At 56.9% G+C, this 16,249-nt stretch overlaps 1 protein-coding gene across 23 annotated transcripts in view; it reads left to right on the top strand.

Annotated features, from left to right (window-relative positions):
- Positions 1 to 16,249, top strand: part of DYSF (dysferlin) — a 205,016-nt gene that overhangs the window by 119,926 nt on the left and 68,841 nt on the right. For all 23 annotated transcript variants that reach the window (XR_010405596.1, XM_064572348.1, XM_064572350.1 and 20 more), the window contains 4 exons: positions 4,535 to 4,716; positions 7,388 to 7,528; positions 8,380 to 8,409; positions 9,834 to 9,863. Coding sequence is in view for 22 of the 23 variants with exons in the window: in XM_064572348.1 (XP_064428418.1) it covers positions 4,535 to 4,716; positions 7,388 to 7,528; positions 8,380 to 8,409; positions 9,834 to 9,863 (383 nt within the window). In the remaining variant the exon portion in view is untranslated. The remainder of the gene's footprint in view (positions 1 to 4,534; positions 4,717 to 7,387; positions 7,529 to 8,379; positions 8,410 to 9,833; positions 9,864 to 16,249) is intronic.

Here is a 16,249-nt window from a genome sequence, read left to right as displayed (position 1 = left end):
TAAAAAAAAAAAAAAAAAAAAAGACAGCAGAAGGTCCTGTGCCCTCTTCGTTGGCTTCATGGTTCCTGGGAGATCAAAGATGTGTGCCAGGAAGGTGGTCCTGAGAGGTGTTACTCCAGGGCAGGCCACAGTGAGGTCACCTCGGTGGGGAGAGTGCTTTAGTTTTCACCCCGATCCAGACTCTGTCTTGGGTGGAGCTGGGGACCTCTTGCTTTGGGGCTTACTATGTCTGGACTCCAGTTGTGGCCCACTCCCTCTTGAAGCATGGCTTTCTGTTAAGGTTGGCTCTGGCTGGGGGAATTCTCCTGTTGAGCTCATGGAGCTGTTTTCCAAAGTGCATTGGAGGCTTGTGAAATGCTCCACTTAAACAGGGTTCCTGGGCAAGGGAGACTGGGGAACACTGCATGCTTCCAGATTTACAATGCACAGTGGCATTGAGAGGCTTTGGGATGGCTGCAGGAAAGGAGCCTCTTTGACGTGTTTAAGCACTCACTAGCTCCCCAGAGAACTCACGTTTATGAAGCACACATTTTGGGAAACACTGATCTGTAGGATTCAGTCCAGATTGCTCAGCTCGGATCTGGGACCTTTGTGAGCTGCCCTATGTCCTCCTCCCTCTTTCATCCCCACTGCCCTGGGTGCTCCCTTCTTCCCCTCAGCCAGACCAACTACTTGCTGTTTCCCAAAAGCCCATGCTCTTTGGTGTCTTCGTGCATGCCATGCTAGATGTCTAGCATGCCCCCTTTCCCTTGGTGTGCCTTGGTTACTCCTTATTCTGGAGACTCAGGGTAGGAGACCCCCTTTGGGATGACTGACTTGATACTGCCAGGCTCTGTGGGGTATCCCCCGCCCCCAGCACCGTATTCATTCCCTGAGTAAGTTGCACATCACCTTGGATTATAACTGCCCTATAGTTACCATTTCCAACCAGTGGTCATGATCTTGAGAGCCTAGATTGTGTCTTCTTCATTTTCATATCCCTAGTACTGTGCTTACCCATCACGTGCTGGTCAGTCAATAATTACAGAGTGAATGAATGCTGGATTACAAATAATGCTGGAGTGAACATCTCTGTACATACAGCTTTTTGGCTAATTTGGATGATTCCCAGGAATATAGGAAGCAAGGTATAAACATTTTTATGTTTTTTTAGGGCATACTGCCCAGTTGCTTTCCTGAATTGCTTCCAGCAATAAAGGAGAGTACCTATTTCATCAAATATTTGCCAACACTGGGTTTTATAATTCCAAACAATTTTTCTTAATTTAATAGGAAAAATTGCTATATTGTAGTTTTCATTTGCACTACTCCCCTCTCTCTTAAGGGTTCTTTCCCAAAGAGCATGGCATGGTGGACAGAGCACTAGACTGGGAGTCAGGGGGTCTAGCCCTGGTCACATGTGAGCATGGGCTAGTAACTTTGTCTTCATGGGGCACAGCTCTTTCTTCTGATGAGTGGGATGATGCTGCCTGCCCTGTCTCCTATCCCGGTGGTCTGAGCTGGGAAGGTGGGAGGGCCTAGGAGGAGGGCTTAGTGTATTGTTAAGGTCTAGGAAAACTCTAGGAAGGTCTGAGCAGCAGAGCTCAGGTCCAGCAAAAGAACCACCTGCCTGGGGCCTCTCGAGGTGATGGCATCCCATAGAACCATGTGTGTTCACCGCTGGAGCTGCCTAGGGCGCTAATGGTCCCCAGAGAGCTCCAGTCCAGCCACTTTCCCCTTCAGCTCTGTGTGGCTTGGTGGGTGAGGCTCAAAGGCCAATGCTGCCCCTCTTCTATGGGAGTGGCCCTGGGAAGAGTGCTAGGCTGGAGTGGACAGAGAAGAACCAGCCCCTTACCTTCCCCTCCACCTCTCCTTGGGATCGGCTGCCGCCTCCTCTGGGCTTTCCAGGAAGAGGGATGTGTCTGTGCGTCTGTCTGGCTTTCCCTCATCTGACCACCTTGCTTCAGCAACACCACCGCCCCCCTTGTTTCTTTTTTTTGGAGGGGCTGGGCCCTGTGGGGGGAGAAGCCGGGCCCCAGCACACAGTAGCCCAGTGTCTGAGGCCCCAGGCCTCCAGGCCTGCTCTTTACAATGCCTTTGTTGTGTGTTTTTTCCTCCCCTGGGCGGGCGGGGCGCGTGTGTGGGTCTGGGTGATTTTTGTTTGAAAGCCACCCCCTCCCCGTTCCCCCAGCGCTGAGCTCATTGCTTGGGCTGCTGGGGCTGCTGGAAGGAGTCGGCTTGGGGTGGGGGCAGCGTGGGGGGTGCTGCCAACACCAATACAGCGTTCACAGCCGCTACAATGTGCAATTGTGATCTTTGTGTAAACGCGCTCGGTCTGGGGCCCTGGCGCTTATAAAAACAAAGCGTTGGGAAGCATGGGGGGTTGGAACAAAAGGGGCTTTTTCGCCGGCTCTCTAATATGGTTTTATTTATCGGAACGCGCCCTCTTTCCCTTACTGGAACCAGGGAGAGGTTCTCTGCCGAGCTTGGAGCTGATGGTATCACAGCCAGACGGTTTCATTAAATGCACAGACGCCGTTGGGCCCTGCCAGGGGCAGGAGGGGAAGTGCTTGGGGCCAGCCCTAGCAGGGCTGGTGCATGGAAGGGGGAGCCCCGTGTCAGGGAGGTTTCCACCAGATGGGGGTGGCAAGACGGGTGGGCATGTCTCCTCTGCCCCTTTCCCTGTCAAGGGCCTTGCACTGCCCTCTTCTACCCCCCGAATCAGGTTCAAAACCAGATTCCTTCAGGAAGCCCTCCAGGATTGACTCTACTGTGGCTTTTGTGCCTGAAGCCTGGTTCCATGCTGGCGGCTACCTCCTGTTAGCCAAACCCAACATTATTCAGCCATTGAGTGCCCATGGCATCTGCCTCCTAGCTTAGATCTCCCCCACCCTTAAAATTAGCCAATGGCCAACAATCAGAATCTTGGACCCTACTCCCCCCATCTCTTGCTGGGAGTCCTCCCCAACCTTCCCGCCTCTTCTAGGGTCACTCTCTGCCACCTCCTGTACAATGGCCATAGTGTGCCATTTGGTCTCCTTTAGGCCAAGGAACCATCCTGCTGCCCTCCCTTTCTGAGGAACTGCTGTCTCCCCATCCCAGTCCCAGGATTACAGTTGGACATCCCAGCACCGGACCTCTAGCACTGAGGGTCTAGGGTCTAGGGTCACACAGCTGGGGCTAAACTGGGAGGCTCGAGGAGGCAGGGTGCTGCAGGCTGGAGCGGGGGCCAAGGGTGGAGAGTACATGTGAGGGCAGTTGGGCTCAGCCCTCCCAGACATCTAGCATCCAGCTGCCAGGTTCCTGCGTCTCTGGACTTGCTTGTCCTTCAGCATCTGGCACTCTGAGTCTTACAAAATGGCAGCAAACTGGACCCTGCTCGGCTCTGATATCCTCGTGGGAGAAGTTGGAGGAGCCCCTCCTCCAAGCCCTTTGCCCCTGTCCCAGATTACGTGCACTCAGTTCCATAGGCCTTTCTCCTGCACTGGTTCCCCAAGTGTGGCCCTGGAGGACAGCACCTGTGCCGTCTGGGAACTTGTTAGAAATGCAAATTCTCAGGCCCCATCCCAGACCTGATGAACACGTCTCTGGGGGTGGGGCCCAGCAGTCTGGGTAAAGCCTTCTAGGTGATTCGGCTGCATGCTCACATTTGAGAGCCATGGCCATCGAATCTCCTCTAGTGACACTAACTTCCCTTTGGGAGCAGGCGGGGGGAATGACTAGTGGGTGGGCTTCTCCCCCCCTCCAGGCGTGGCTGGGGCAGACAGGCTGCACAACGGTTTGGGGCAGCAGGGAGCTGTAGGGACCTTAGGGATCCTGTCACATGACCCACTGCTGAACAGCTCTGGAGTCCATGGGCTTCCCTCTGGTGCGCTCGCCCATCTGAGCACCACCATCTCCACCTGAATCCCTGGAGAGGCCTCGGAACTGGTCCTGCCCCCTCCAGGCTGTTTGTTGTCCATGTGGCTGCCGGCGTGGGCTTGCTGAAAGGCAGGCCTAGGCACCCCGGTCTGAGCGCACAGCTGCTGTACTCACCCTTCCTCTAGGAAGATAGACCCCCCTCTCTCATACGCCACTGCGACTTAGAGTCACTCTTCAAAGCGCTGATCCCAATTGTAGTTTGATGGTTGCTTGTGTGGACTAGGGTGTTGCTCCAATTATATTCTCAGCCCCTAGCACCTAGCTCTTGGCCTGGCATGCAGAAGGCACTCAATTAATGCTCGCTGGGTGAATAAAGGAATGCACCATCTGGGCATCCACTTCGTCTAGCAGGACCTGGCCCCCGGTGGCCAGCCCAGGAAGTAGCCCAGAGCCCGCTCTCCTGGGCCTCGGCTCCATTTCTCCACTGTGGCCCACCAGCTGGCCTTAGAGAGGGCTGGGGCTGGGTGTGGGGGTGGGGGGCACTGGGGAAATGGGCTCTGACCTGTAGATTGTTGCTCCAGGGCAGGAGCCACGGCTCTGCTCCAGCTCTGTGGCCCACAGGACTCTTGAGCAGACAACTCTCACGGTCTGTGCTGTGTCCTGCCCGCCCCTTCCCTGTGCCTGGCCCCCCCAGACCCCTACGCCATAGTGTCCTTCCTGCACCAGAGCCAGAAGACGGCAGTGGTGAAGAACACTCTGAACCCCACCTGGGACCAGACGCTCATCTTCTATGAGATTGAGATCTTCGGGGAGCCGGCCAGCGTCGCCGAGCGTCCGCCTAGTATTGTGGTGGAGCTGTATGACCATGACACCTACGTGAGTCAGCCTGCCTTCCTCCCTCGGCCCCTCGCTGCCCACGCCCTCCAGGAGCCGGGGCGTGGGGGATGGGGAGGACCCCACGGGGAGGAGACCCCACAGGAGGGCCTGGCCTCTCCCCTGGCCCCACAGGCTACGGAGCCCTTAAAACTATCCTAGAGCAATTAAAAAGGGATTGCTCACACGTGTGCTGTGCTTACGGCAGGGAGAGGGTTTCTCTGCCTCTAACTTGCTTCTGAGGCCCTAGGCCAGGAGCCCTCTCTCCCCATCTGAGAGCTGCGTTGACTCCACAGTTATGGAGCGCTCCTGTGCTGGGCGGAGTGGCCGGCACTTGGTGTTCCCTGTGCAGGTGGGAGCCGAGAAGGCCCCGCCGAGCAGAGACCCCTGCGGCGGCACAGGCAGGGCCCTCGTCCAGAGCTGTCCAGCAGAACCTCCGGTCGTGCCGGCCAAGCTCTGTGGCTGTGCTGTTCAGAATGGGAGCCACTCACCACAGGTGGCCGTTGAGCAGCTAAAAAGTGGCTAGCGCAACCGAGAAACTCCCTTTTCATTTTTAGTCTTGATTAATTAAACTTTATATGTGAATTGCCTCAGGTACTGGACAGCGCAGCTCTAGATGGCCAGGAGGGAGAGATAGCCCGGGGCTGGCACTTGAGGGAAGGCTGTGGGGAAGACCCAGGCCCTGAAGGAAACACGATTGGGGTGTTAGGGCCAGGCAGAGGGGCGTTCCAGCACAGCATGGGGCAAGGGGAGACTGAGGAGAGCAGAGGGCAGGCTGGGAAGGAGGAGAAAGGAGTACAAGGCCAGGGGAGAAGGGAGTGAGGGGGTTGAGCAACATTTTGAAAAGAAGAGAGAAGGCAGAGACTGGGTTGGCTGACAGATGTTTGGCAGAGGGGCCCGGCCTGGTTTGGGTAGGGTGGCAGTGGATAAAAGGGGAGGAACAGGGTTTGGAAGATGTTTCCAGAAAGAGTTGCCATGGCTGGATGTCAGGTGCCCTGGGAAGGTGTGGCAACCAGGGGGTGGGGCAAGGTGATGCTATTTAGGGTGTCCCACTGGGTGGAGGGGGCCAGCTGGCGGTAGGCAATGGCAGGCCTGAGCTGGGGAGGCCCACCTAAGAGCTCTTCCCTTGGCTCTGGGAGGGGAATGAGCACCTGGAGCAAGAGTCTATTTGGGACTGTCTGGGGAAGAGCACAGGGCCTGGCACCTTTGGGGCAGGAAGAAGAGAGAGGCAGGAGGACCAGGATGTGCTGGGCCAGGGGACTGGGCAGGGGAGCAGGTGTAAGTGCTAATACTGGGGGGAGGGGGCAGGAGGCTGGCAAGCACACCGTCTTTCTTCCAGTAGCATCCCACCTCCTCTTTTGCAAGTGTTGCTCTGACCCTGTCTCTCTCCAGCAGGCCAGGGTCTAAGAGGATCCCAGGGGGAGAAGAGCCATGGCTTCTTCTGGGTGGTTGAGCTCTAGGGTCCTGGGGGAGAGCAGAGGCTGTGTGCATTGTTAACATAGTCAGATGACTCTGTACCTGTTGGCAAACACCCATTGTCTCGAGCTCCTCCTGCTGGCCTGGCTGCCCAGGCTCCCCTCCCCACCACCTCTCCATGACCTGCAACTAATGGGGCAACACCGGGCCAGAGGGGCATCCGGGACCTCTCCCCCCACCATGCTGCTGTCCACACTGAGTGGTTGATGCTGGACTATTACCTGCCGCGTAGGCATTCATGCAGGAGGTGCTGGCCACTCTGGAGTGGCCCTTGGGGACGTCCCCAGCAGTGGCATGACTGCAGACACTGGTCCCTCCCAGTTCTGCTCGGATCTCTCCAGATGAGGGCCTTGGGCGACGCACCGGGGCTTGGAAGGCCTGCAGCACCATCTGGCTGAGACCCCGGTCCTGCTGCTGCCCCCTTGGGGAAGCTAATCCCAAGGCTGGAGTCACAGGCCAGTGAGGTCATGGGGGCCACGCCAGGGGGCCACACTTGGGCAGGGCTGTGGGGGATGGCGGAGATGGGCAGAGGGCAGGGCGGCTGGGGGAAGTGGCCCATGTGAGGGCCAGGGGCTGAGAGGGCAGCAGAGGCCAGCCGACTGGAGTAGGGGTTGTGCGGAGAGAATGAGGCAGGGCAGGAGAGGCCAGCGGGCTCCAGTGGGGGGCCTTCCATGCCAGAGGAGATGTGGGCTCTATCCTCCAGGGAGTGGGAGCCATGGAAGGTGCCTGAGCATGATTGATAAGATCAAACATCATTTTAACAAGACTCATTGAATTTGATCAGTTTCCCCAGCTAGAAAGTGGGGGGATTTAAAGGAGACGCAAAACCCTTGGAAATGTCAAACACCTCCTGTGCTGAGGGGGTTTAGGGAAATGCTAGGGGGCTATTACTGTGGTCTCAAAGAAGCTCAGAGCCTGATTAAATTCAATCAAGGTGAAGGCTAGTTAGACATACAGAGGGATTTTTGACCACGATGGGAATTCAAATCTAGCAATGGTGGTCGGAGGTTACTTGCATGTTGTCCCTACATTCTTCTAAGCAGGGGGCAGAGTGCAGCATTCTGCCCCAGGGGGCTGCCCTGACTCCTGAGTCCCTTTCTAGTTCAGGAGGCCAGATATAGTTCTGGTGATTGCTCTGAGGCCACTTGGAGCCCTGGACTGGGAAATGCTGACTCTTCTTTCTCCATGCCCGGTCTAGGGTGCAGATGAGTTTATGGGACGCTGCATGTGTCAGCCCAGTCTGGAACGGATGCCCCGGCTGGCCTGGTTCCCGCTGATTAGGGGCAGCCAGCCGGCAGGCGAGCTGCTGGCCTCTTTTGAGCTCATCCAGAGAGAGAAGGTGAGGCTGGTTCATATCCAGATCCAGGAGGCCTAGGCAGGGAGTACATCCATAGTGGGGGAAAATGGGGGGCACAGGGAGGGGATCCCCAGTGGAGGAGAGGGGACTGCAATATATCCTTCTTCCCTGACTGTGGGCCTGCAGTCAGTGGGGAACACTGAACAGCCACCCGCTGTCAGGCCTCCTGCTGAGGGTTGGCTTTGCCCATCTTTTCTGAACCCCAGCACAATGTGCTCTCACTATTAAGGAGAGTGTTGGAATCTGGACTGTGCTAGAATGCCTGAATCCTTCTGGTCATTGGTCATTGGCTATATTTTTCCCTGGGTCATAACTTGAAGTGGTTTCTGGGAGTTAGACCTCTGTGATCTGGTTTGGGGGGGCTTAAGTGTGATGGGGGCATCTCCACGGACAGGTACAGGCAGGACCTCTGTTCTAGTCCTGCCTCTGCCATGGCCTAGCTGTGTGACCCAGGGCCAGCCACTTCCCTGCTCTGAAATAGGGCATTTGGGTTTACAGCCATCTCTCCAAACTTGCTCTTACTGTGGTGTGAACCTCCATAGGTAGGCCAGATAGAAATGGGGCTACTCCGGGTGAGGTGTCTGGAGGGGGGCACCACATACCACCAACCCAGCTTCCCTTTGCAGTCGCCCACCACCTCCACCCTCCTCTGAAGAGTCCCTAGGCCTCCAGGAAATAGAATCTGCAAACCCCTGCACTGTCTGATCACTGATACATTCCATGAGTGTCATTTTATGGTGGGAAATGTGTTTGCCTGGCCAGGGCAGAAAGCAGGATGCTGGGGCCTTGGGTGACAGGCACCTGACTGAAGCTCTCTTTTTTTTGCACCCTAGCCGGCCATTCACCATATTCCTGGTTTTGAGGTAAGTCTTTCTCTTGCCTTTAAATCTTTAACTGATTGCCATCCTTCTGGCTTGCAGCACCCCACCCCACCCCGGGCTGGGAAGGGCGATCAGGCATTCACCATCACTATCCTGCCTTCAAGCAGAGGAAGGACCATGGGGCAGAGTGAATAGGGGCTGGGGTCCCTGCACAGCTCTGGCCTTTCCTGCCCTTCTTCCCTGAGAAGTCCGAGAATCACAGACTCCCAGAATGAAATGACCTCATGGCCACCCAGACCAGTGTCCCTCAGCAGGGTGGCCTATTAGACTCCCTTGGGCAGCTTGAGAAATCACCAGTGCTCAGGCTGCACCACAGACCAAACAAAACGCCACCTCTTGGGGGAGTGACCCAGGCCCTGGTGGCCTTTGGTGCTGCCCCGGGGATTTTAAGGTGCAGCTGGGACTGAAAACCGTTGGCGTGTGGTAGGAAATGCTGAGTCTTGGGCCCCACTTCAAACCGACTGAAGTGCACCCTGAGGGCACCGGGCAGCCCTCCCTCCCCCAGGTATGCACGAGCCCTCCAGGGGCTCCGAGGCATGTTCAGTCCCCAAGCTCTTCCCCAGCTCCTGGTTTCCACCATGACCTGGTTTTCCTCCCTCTGCTAGTGGTGGGGACTCCATTCCCTGCTCCCTGCTCCCCTTTCTTCTCATGTGGGGGTCATGGTAGAAAATACAGACCCTTTACTGGCACCCCTGCTAATTCGATTTGGGAAGTACTCTTCTCCGCCAGGCTCAGCTGCAGCTTGAAGCAGTCATTCAGGCTGTGTTTGGATGCCTCCCCCCTTACGAGGCAGCCTGCACAATTTCCAGACAGTTCTTACCCTGCAGGCCCTCCTTTGCCCCCGGCCCCCCACTCCACCCTCTGCTTCTCCCGCGCTCCCCGCCCTGGCTTGTCTTCCCCTCTCTCTCCTGTCCAGTCCTAACTCCTGCTCTCGGGCCTGCCAGCCTCTGGGGATCCGGGTTGTTTCTCCTTGCCTCTCCCAGGTCCACGTGCTCCAGCAGAAACAGCAGCTTGGGCGGGGGCGGGGGTTCAGGCCTGGCTGCTTCCTGGGGCTGCTGCGCAGGGTCTAGGACCCTTCCCACCACCTGTCACTTCCCTTTCTCCCGTCCCCTCCAGAGACGCCTGGGCTCTAGGTTTATGCTTTGGCCTCTCCCACCAGTCTCTGCATCGACACCCCATCACACCTTCCTTCTCAGGAGCCACGTGGAAGGCCTGGCTGGAACACCTCGCCCTGACCCTTGATGGGAGGCGGTTTCTGTTGGCTTCTCTGAGGGTGACACTCTGGTGTGCTGATCTCTGCCCCAGCCTAGTGCTCCTTGTCACTAATGCTAAACTTTTACCCACCCCCCCTCCTCTCTTCCTTCTGCCGATCTCCTGGACATGGAACATCCCATGGTGCGCCCTAGGTGCAGGATACATCAGGAATCCTGGATGAGGTGAGCTGGACCCTTGTAGCTGTGACCTGTGGCTGGGGTGCGTGGGCAGGGACAGAGGGAAGGAGAAGGCCCGCCTCTGGGCAAGTGCCCCAGAGCCATCTGGGTTCCTGGTGCCCCAGTGGGCATCTGCCATTTAGGGACCTGACTAGATTTCATTCCCCACACTCTGTGCAGACCCAGGGCTGCCTGGGGTATATCCTGGCGTGATTCTGGCCCCAGACGGCTTGCTGCCCTGTTGGAGGCCGGATTCACCCAGAGCTCCTGGCAGAAATAGAGCCTCGTCTGGCTGAGTACCAGGTGGCGTGTTTTCAAGAATAAAATGTTCATAAGGGGCCAGAGTAGTCAAGGAAGCCTTTCTGGTGAAGGTAGCATTAGCCAGACACTGTTGCAGGAAAATGGGGAACGTGCCTTTGGCTGAGGGGGCCAAGCACCAGTTTAGGGCCTGGCTGCTTTAGGGGCCGGTGGGGTTGGGGATTCCTAGGTTCTGGAAGAAGATTAGGGTTTGCTTCCAGAGGAAGTAAGGCTATATCCTTTGCCATGAGGGATGAGGAGCACGTTCCCCTATGGCCTCCTGCACATCTGTGAGCAGGTCCTCAGGAGGGAGCAGGGGCTGAGGCCTGGGCAGGGAGACAGGAAGGAGAACCCTGGTCAGATGGGTTGGGAAAAGGGCAGCCACTTCCTGCCATCAGGGAATCCCCAGGCTGGGAGCGGACACCATTTGACATTTTCAGTGCAATTTGGACTTGAAGTGCAGGGTCAGGATGTGGGATCCGCAGGCCCCGCGCCCCTTACCTCACTTCCTTTTGCTCCGAGACCGAGGTGGGGTCTGCCAAGTGAGCTGGCCATAATTGTGCCTGACAGGCAGCCTCCTGCTTCTGGCCACAGTTGTGAAAGACTGCTGATTTGGAAAGGGGAGCAGAGTCCTGTCCAGGGAAGCAGCACGGAGCCCTTTCTCTTGATTGAGAGCACTTTGTGGCCAAAACCCACAGCCTGCTCTGAAGAAGACCCAGCCCAGGGATGAGTTATTAAAAAAAGCTAAAGTCCTTAATAACTGGATTTGTAATATGTAACAGTGAAGGCTCAGATTCCGAGAGCAGGGATCTGGCTGTGGTCTCATTGTCAGGAAGCAAATCAAAATTTGCCGCTTTGGGGCAGACCCCAGAGAGGGCCAAGTGTCCTGCTGCAGAGCCAGCCAAGCCACAGACTGAGGTGGGGTATGGGTCTGCAGGGCCAGAGCAGAGCTCATCTTGGGGGTCTGCTGGGCATGGGGCGGGGCGGGGCTGAGTCAGCAGGTTCAAAGCGTCCGAGGCCCAGCAGGATGAATGGAGTAACAGCCGGTCTAGGGAATGACCCCAGAAGATGATCTTGTGGACCCCCTTATTCTCAGGGGCCCCGACCCCAGACCTGGGGCTCCATGGCTGGGCCACTTTCCGTGCACTTGAAGGCTAAGCCTCATGCCGAGGTCCTGGGTCCTATGTGGTTTCCAGAATCCCCAGGGACAGGTCAGTCCAGCTGCAGCTGCGGGGCCTGCAGGAAGCCCGAGGCCTTAGCAGAGTCTCCCGTCTTTGCTGTGGCCAAGCTCCTGCCTTGTATGCCCCCGCTAGGCCCCCTCCAGGCTCCCAGCCTGGTCCCCGTGAAGAGTGCACAAGCTCTCCCTGAGGGCTGTGAGAAGGCACGCTGGCAGCTTCGATTCTGGGCCGCTGGCCACGGGAGCCTTCAAAAGTCTGGGAGCAGACAGGGCAGATGGCTTTGTTAGGAAACTGTGTGGCCACCGGCGGGTGTGCGTTGGGGAGCCAGGGGCAGGACCAGGTAAGAGGCTTCTGTGACTCTGAAGGATGGTTTAGGGATGGCCTTTCTGGTGGGGAGTGCCTCTGGCCAGTGTATCCCATGCCTGTGTGGGAGACAGAGTGTCCGGGAATGACATCTGCCCATGCTGTGCTGATGGCTCCCAGAGCGGATGGAGGACTGTGGGGATGGCTTCCTGGAAGAGGTGACACTGAGCTAGCATCTGAAGGCGGGATTGGCAGAAGGGGCTGCAGTGGGGGGGCCTAGGTGGCAGTGCCTTGGGCTGGGACCACTTTGTTGGGTGACATGATTTCTCCTCCCCCCAGGCTTTATGCCCGTCTGGAGCAGTCCTCTCTGGGAGCTCCAGTGGGGGGAATCGGGACTCTTGCCCTGTGTCTTTGAGGCTTTGGTGACGTCTGGGAGACCTGGGTCCTTGCAGAGAGCATGCATGAGGGGAGGACTTCCTTCCCCAGCTGCCCAGTCTGTCTTTCTGTCAGGGTAGAGTAAGAATCTCCCCCCTTCCTGAGCCTTGTTCGCCTTCTCCTCTTCCGCTCTCCCTTCCTGTTTCCCTCTTCCTCGGTTTGCTCCTTGGCCTCCAGCTCCTTCTCTCCCTCCTTCTCCCCGCCTCTTCTGAGCCCTCTGTCTCGTTTCTTTTCCTTTTTGTCTGGAGAACAAAGGCGGTCCATGCTGCCAAGGGGAATGAATTCAAAGAAACTGCAATTTTAGATTTCCTGAGAATTGGACATTGTGCACATGCACGTGTGAGTGTGTGCGAGTGTGCACACGCGCAAGAACACACACACACGCGTGTGCGCGCACACACAAACACACACCCACACCCACAAGGGCAGCAGAAGAGGTGATGGCTGTTTCCTTAACAGCCGGGGGCCCCCGAGGATATGGAGCATGTGCAGAAGGAGATCCCACCTGGGGACCTGGGGACGCTGTAGGCGGGAGCTGGGGCTTGCAGACCTGACCATTGAAGGGGGCGTGGTTCGGGGCATTACCCTTGGTTCTGCCGCTTCTGTCTTGCTGCAGGGCAGGCAGGGGATGCCCTAGTGGAAGGGACTGCAGGCTCCGTGGCTGTTTTCGCGGAGGGCTCAGGGGGCCAACCAGATGTCACTCTATCCCCTTCCATCTCCAGGGTATGGCTTTTAGTCTGAGATGTACACAAGGTACTCTCCCGCACCCCCAGATCCACTAGAAGGAAAATTTTGGTGTTTTGCAATCAGGAAAATAAACCCAGTGGTCCCCCATCCCCCTTTCCCTCCCCCAAGGCCTTAATTTAAAACACTGTTTTTCCTGGGAAGTGTAATTAGAGCAACATGTTGTTCCTAACGAGCTGGGTGGGGCAGGCAGACAATGGAGCCCTCCCAGCACGCCTGGCTGCCCCTGCCTGCAGCTCCTTGAGGAGCCAGGATCTGAAGGTCCAGAGGTCCTCCGACTGTACCCTGCTGGGGGAGGTGGGGGTCCGTGGGGCTACTGGTAACAGGACTACTGAGGTGGCCGGGGGAGCTCAACCCTTCCCCCAGCTCTGCCCTGGGAACGAACATCTGTCTGGTGTGGTGGCCCCTGGACCTAGGGGAGGAAGTCTCCCTCATGGCTTGTCCTCGGCTCTCTGTACTGAGCTGGCCTGCTGGACAGATAGACTGAAGGGGGCATAAGGGTAGATTTCTCTCTGCTGGGGGAGAGAGCCTCATCTATCCTTCGGTCCTTGTCCTCTTGATCGGAGGAGGCAGTTCGGTAAACGCCCTGCCCACCTGTAGGACCCATCAATGGAGCAGCCCTGCATCTGCCCTGTGCTCAGGGTGGGTGGGAAGGGCGAGCAAGGGAGGCATTGGTCAAGTGTGGCTTCATCTAATTAGACTTGTATTGTATGGCTGCCTTTGAGGTCTGTGGTCCTCAGAGTCCCCGTCTCACATAGGACAGTGAATTAGGATGTCCTGGTGACACTTCAAGTCTATACCTCCCCCCTGGCTGGCAATGCTGGTAGGCTGCAGCCCACCCCCACCAAGAATCACTGGCCTGGAAGGAGGTGTTGAGCCCCTCAGGTTGACTGGACCAGAAGTTGAACAGCTCAGGCTCAGGAGCCAGCCATCTGGCCAGGGCCATAGGACTCTCCCAGTGAGGTGTCCGAGACCAGTCAGGACCTTGGGAAACGGGGCCACAGGGTCACTTAGAGGTCAAAGAAGCCAGAGAATAGGGCAAAAAGAAGTTTCTGGGGGTGGTTGGGAGATTTTCTGGAAGATGGAGAGCTTGAAGGAGGCACTGAGAGATGTGTTAGATTCCGGAAGGTGTACGGGAAGACCGTTCAGACCGAGGGAGTGATGAGCAGGCACGGAGCAGGCTGGCACAGACAGGAGTGCTGGGAAGGAGGGGAGGGGATGCTGGAGTCAGTTCTTCATTCAACCATCCACCCACTCATTCATCCCGTCGCCATCTCTCCCTCCCCTCAATTACCCATTCATCATCCTGTAGTTATCGGACAGAGATTTCAGCTGTGGTCCCTGCCTGCAGAGTTGCTGGTTTAACACACACAGATGGTACGGGGTGGCGTGTCCTTCAGTGGGAGTGAGTCCACTTGCTGTAGAAGCCAGGGGGTGCTTAGCTTAAGCTCAAGACCCCAGGGAAGATTTCAATGGAGATCTGAAGTCTGAGTGGGAGGTAGCCAGATGAAGTGGGCAGAAGAGGATTTCAGACAGAGGGACCAGCCACTCCAAGCCTCAAAGGTAAAGAGAGTGTGTTGCCTCTTGCAACCTGCTAGTGTTCAGAAGGGCCAGTGTTCAGCGTGTGCGGGGAGGTGGCTCATCACTTATCTGGGATGTAGGACCCATCAATGGAGCAGCCCTGCGTCTGCCCTGCACTCAGGGTGGGTGGGGAGGGCGAGCAAGGGAGGACCTGGGGACGCTGAGGGAAAATAAACCCAGTGGTCTCCCATCCCCCTTTCCTTTCCCCAAGGGAAGGAACTGGAAGATGAGGGGCCTTGGAGGCCATGTTAAGGAGTTTGGACTTCATCCTGAGTGGCTGGGGAATGTTTGATGGGTTTTAAACAGAATGACATTCTAGAAGGTTCCCCCTTGGCTGCAGAATACAGCATGCATTGGCTCTTGGGAAGGGATTTGCAAAACCACATGCAAGGAGAACACTTAGGGGGATGCTGGTGAATCCAGGTGAGAGAGGGTGAGAGCGCGAACCGAGGGAAGGAGACAGGTGGATGGGCATGCGAGAAGTTTAGGAGACAGAATCATGAAGGCCAGGTGGTCCATCAGACACGGTGATGAGGGGGAGGAGAGCCAAGTGTGGCATGGGGCTTTTTAGCTTGATCGTCAAGGTAGATGATGGGGCTGGTTTCTGAGATGACATTGGGAGAGAGCAGGTTTTTAGGGGAAACTTAGAGAATCCAGTTTGGGACCAGTTCAGTGTTAGAGGCCAGTAGGGCACATGGGTGAACTGAGCAGTAAGAGGTTGGCAATGTGGGTCTGGGGCTTAGGGCAGATGCCTGGAGGCAGAAATCCCAGGAGAGGGCTGGGCAGAGGAGGAGACTCAGCCAGCAGAGGGTGGAGAGGGGGAAAGGGCAGCAGAGAGGAACCAGAGGGATGGTTTTAGGAAGGAGGCTGAGGTTAGTTGGCAGGAGGCTGCTGAGGGAGTGGGAGAGATGCGAGCCTGCCAGTGGCCTTTGGGCTGAGCTACAAGCAAGTTGTTGACTTTGGACAGAGTTTTCAGGGCAGGGGTGCTGGGGGCAGAGCTGAGTGCATTGGGCAGAGGGCCTCGCGGAAGTGAAAGAGAGGTAGTGGATAGAGGCAGACCTTTTTAGGGAGAGAGGGAAGGGGGAGGGAGACTGCTGGAAGACAGGGAGAGCAGGGCAGGGATGGATCCAAGAGACCATCTTTAAATAGGGAAGGAAATGATCCAGCAGATAGTGTGAAGAATTGGGGAGGACGGGACGGGACAGGGTTGGGGAACAAGAGAGGCAGCGATAACTCCGCGGGGCTGGATGGGCAGTGCGGTGTGCACAGTGGGGAGGGGGGCAGAGGACTGTGGTGGCAGCCCACGGGCCAGGTGGGGGGGGTGGGGGTGGGCTGCAGAGGCAGGGATCCTGGTGACAAATAGCAGGGAGCAAAGGTGTGCCTGGACCCCTGGGGACAGTGAGGTGGACAGAGATGGCTTTGGGATGGAGAATGGTGGCCTCACGCCGTGCCAAGGAAGCTGCCGGCGGACATACCTCTAACCACTGTCTCTGCTTGTTTCTTCCTCCTGCTTCCGCTGGGCCTGGCGTTCCACAGCTGTGTGCACCTGCCTTATTCCTCCAGGGCCTCCTCCAAACGGTACTGGAGCCTAGCCTTCTCGAGGTTCTTGTTTCTGTCCTCCTCATAAACAGGTTTCTGAAAATGGGGAGCCTGGTCCTCAGCCTGTAGAGAGGAACGTCATCACCATGGAGCTCAACAGAGCTGGGAGGAAAGACGGAACGTGGAAATGAGGGAGAAACAGGAATCAGAGGGATACCGCCCAGAGTTTGGGGGCCTGGAGAGAAATGTTCTGGGTGGGGGAGCTATAGTAATGAGTTTTCCTGGTGGTTCAGAAGAACGGTATAAGCATGTGAG

The sequence above is a fragment of the Mirounga angustirostris genome, unplaced genomic scaffold (assembly GCF_029215605.1).
Source record: "Mirounga angustirostris isolate CCGP_5_RB_7025 unplaced genomic scaffold, mMirAng1.0.hap1 SCAF_10, whole genome shotgun sequence".
NCBI lineage: Eukaryota > Metazoa > Chordata > Mammalia > Carnivora > Phocidae > Mirounga > Mirounga angustirostris.
Note: the sequence above shows the minus strand (reverse complement) of the source record. Positions and strands in the feature narration are given on the sequence as shown.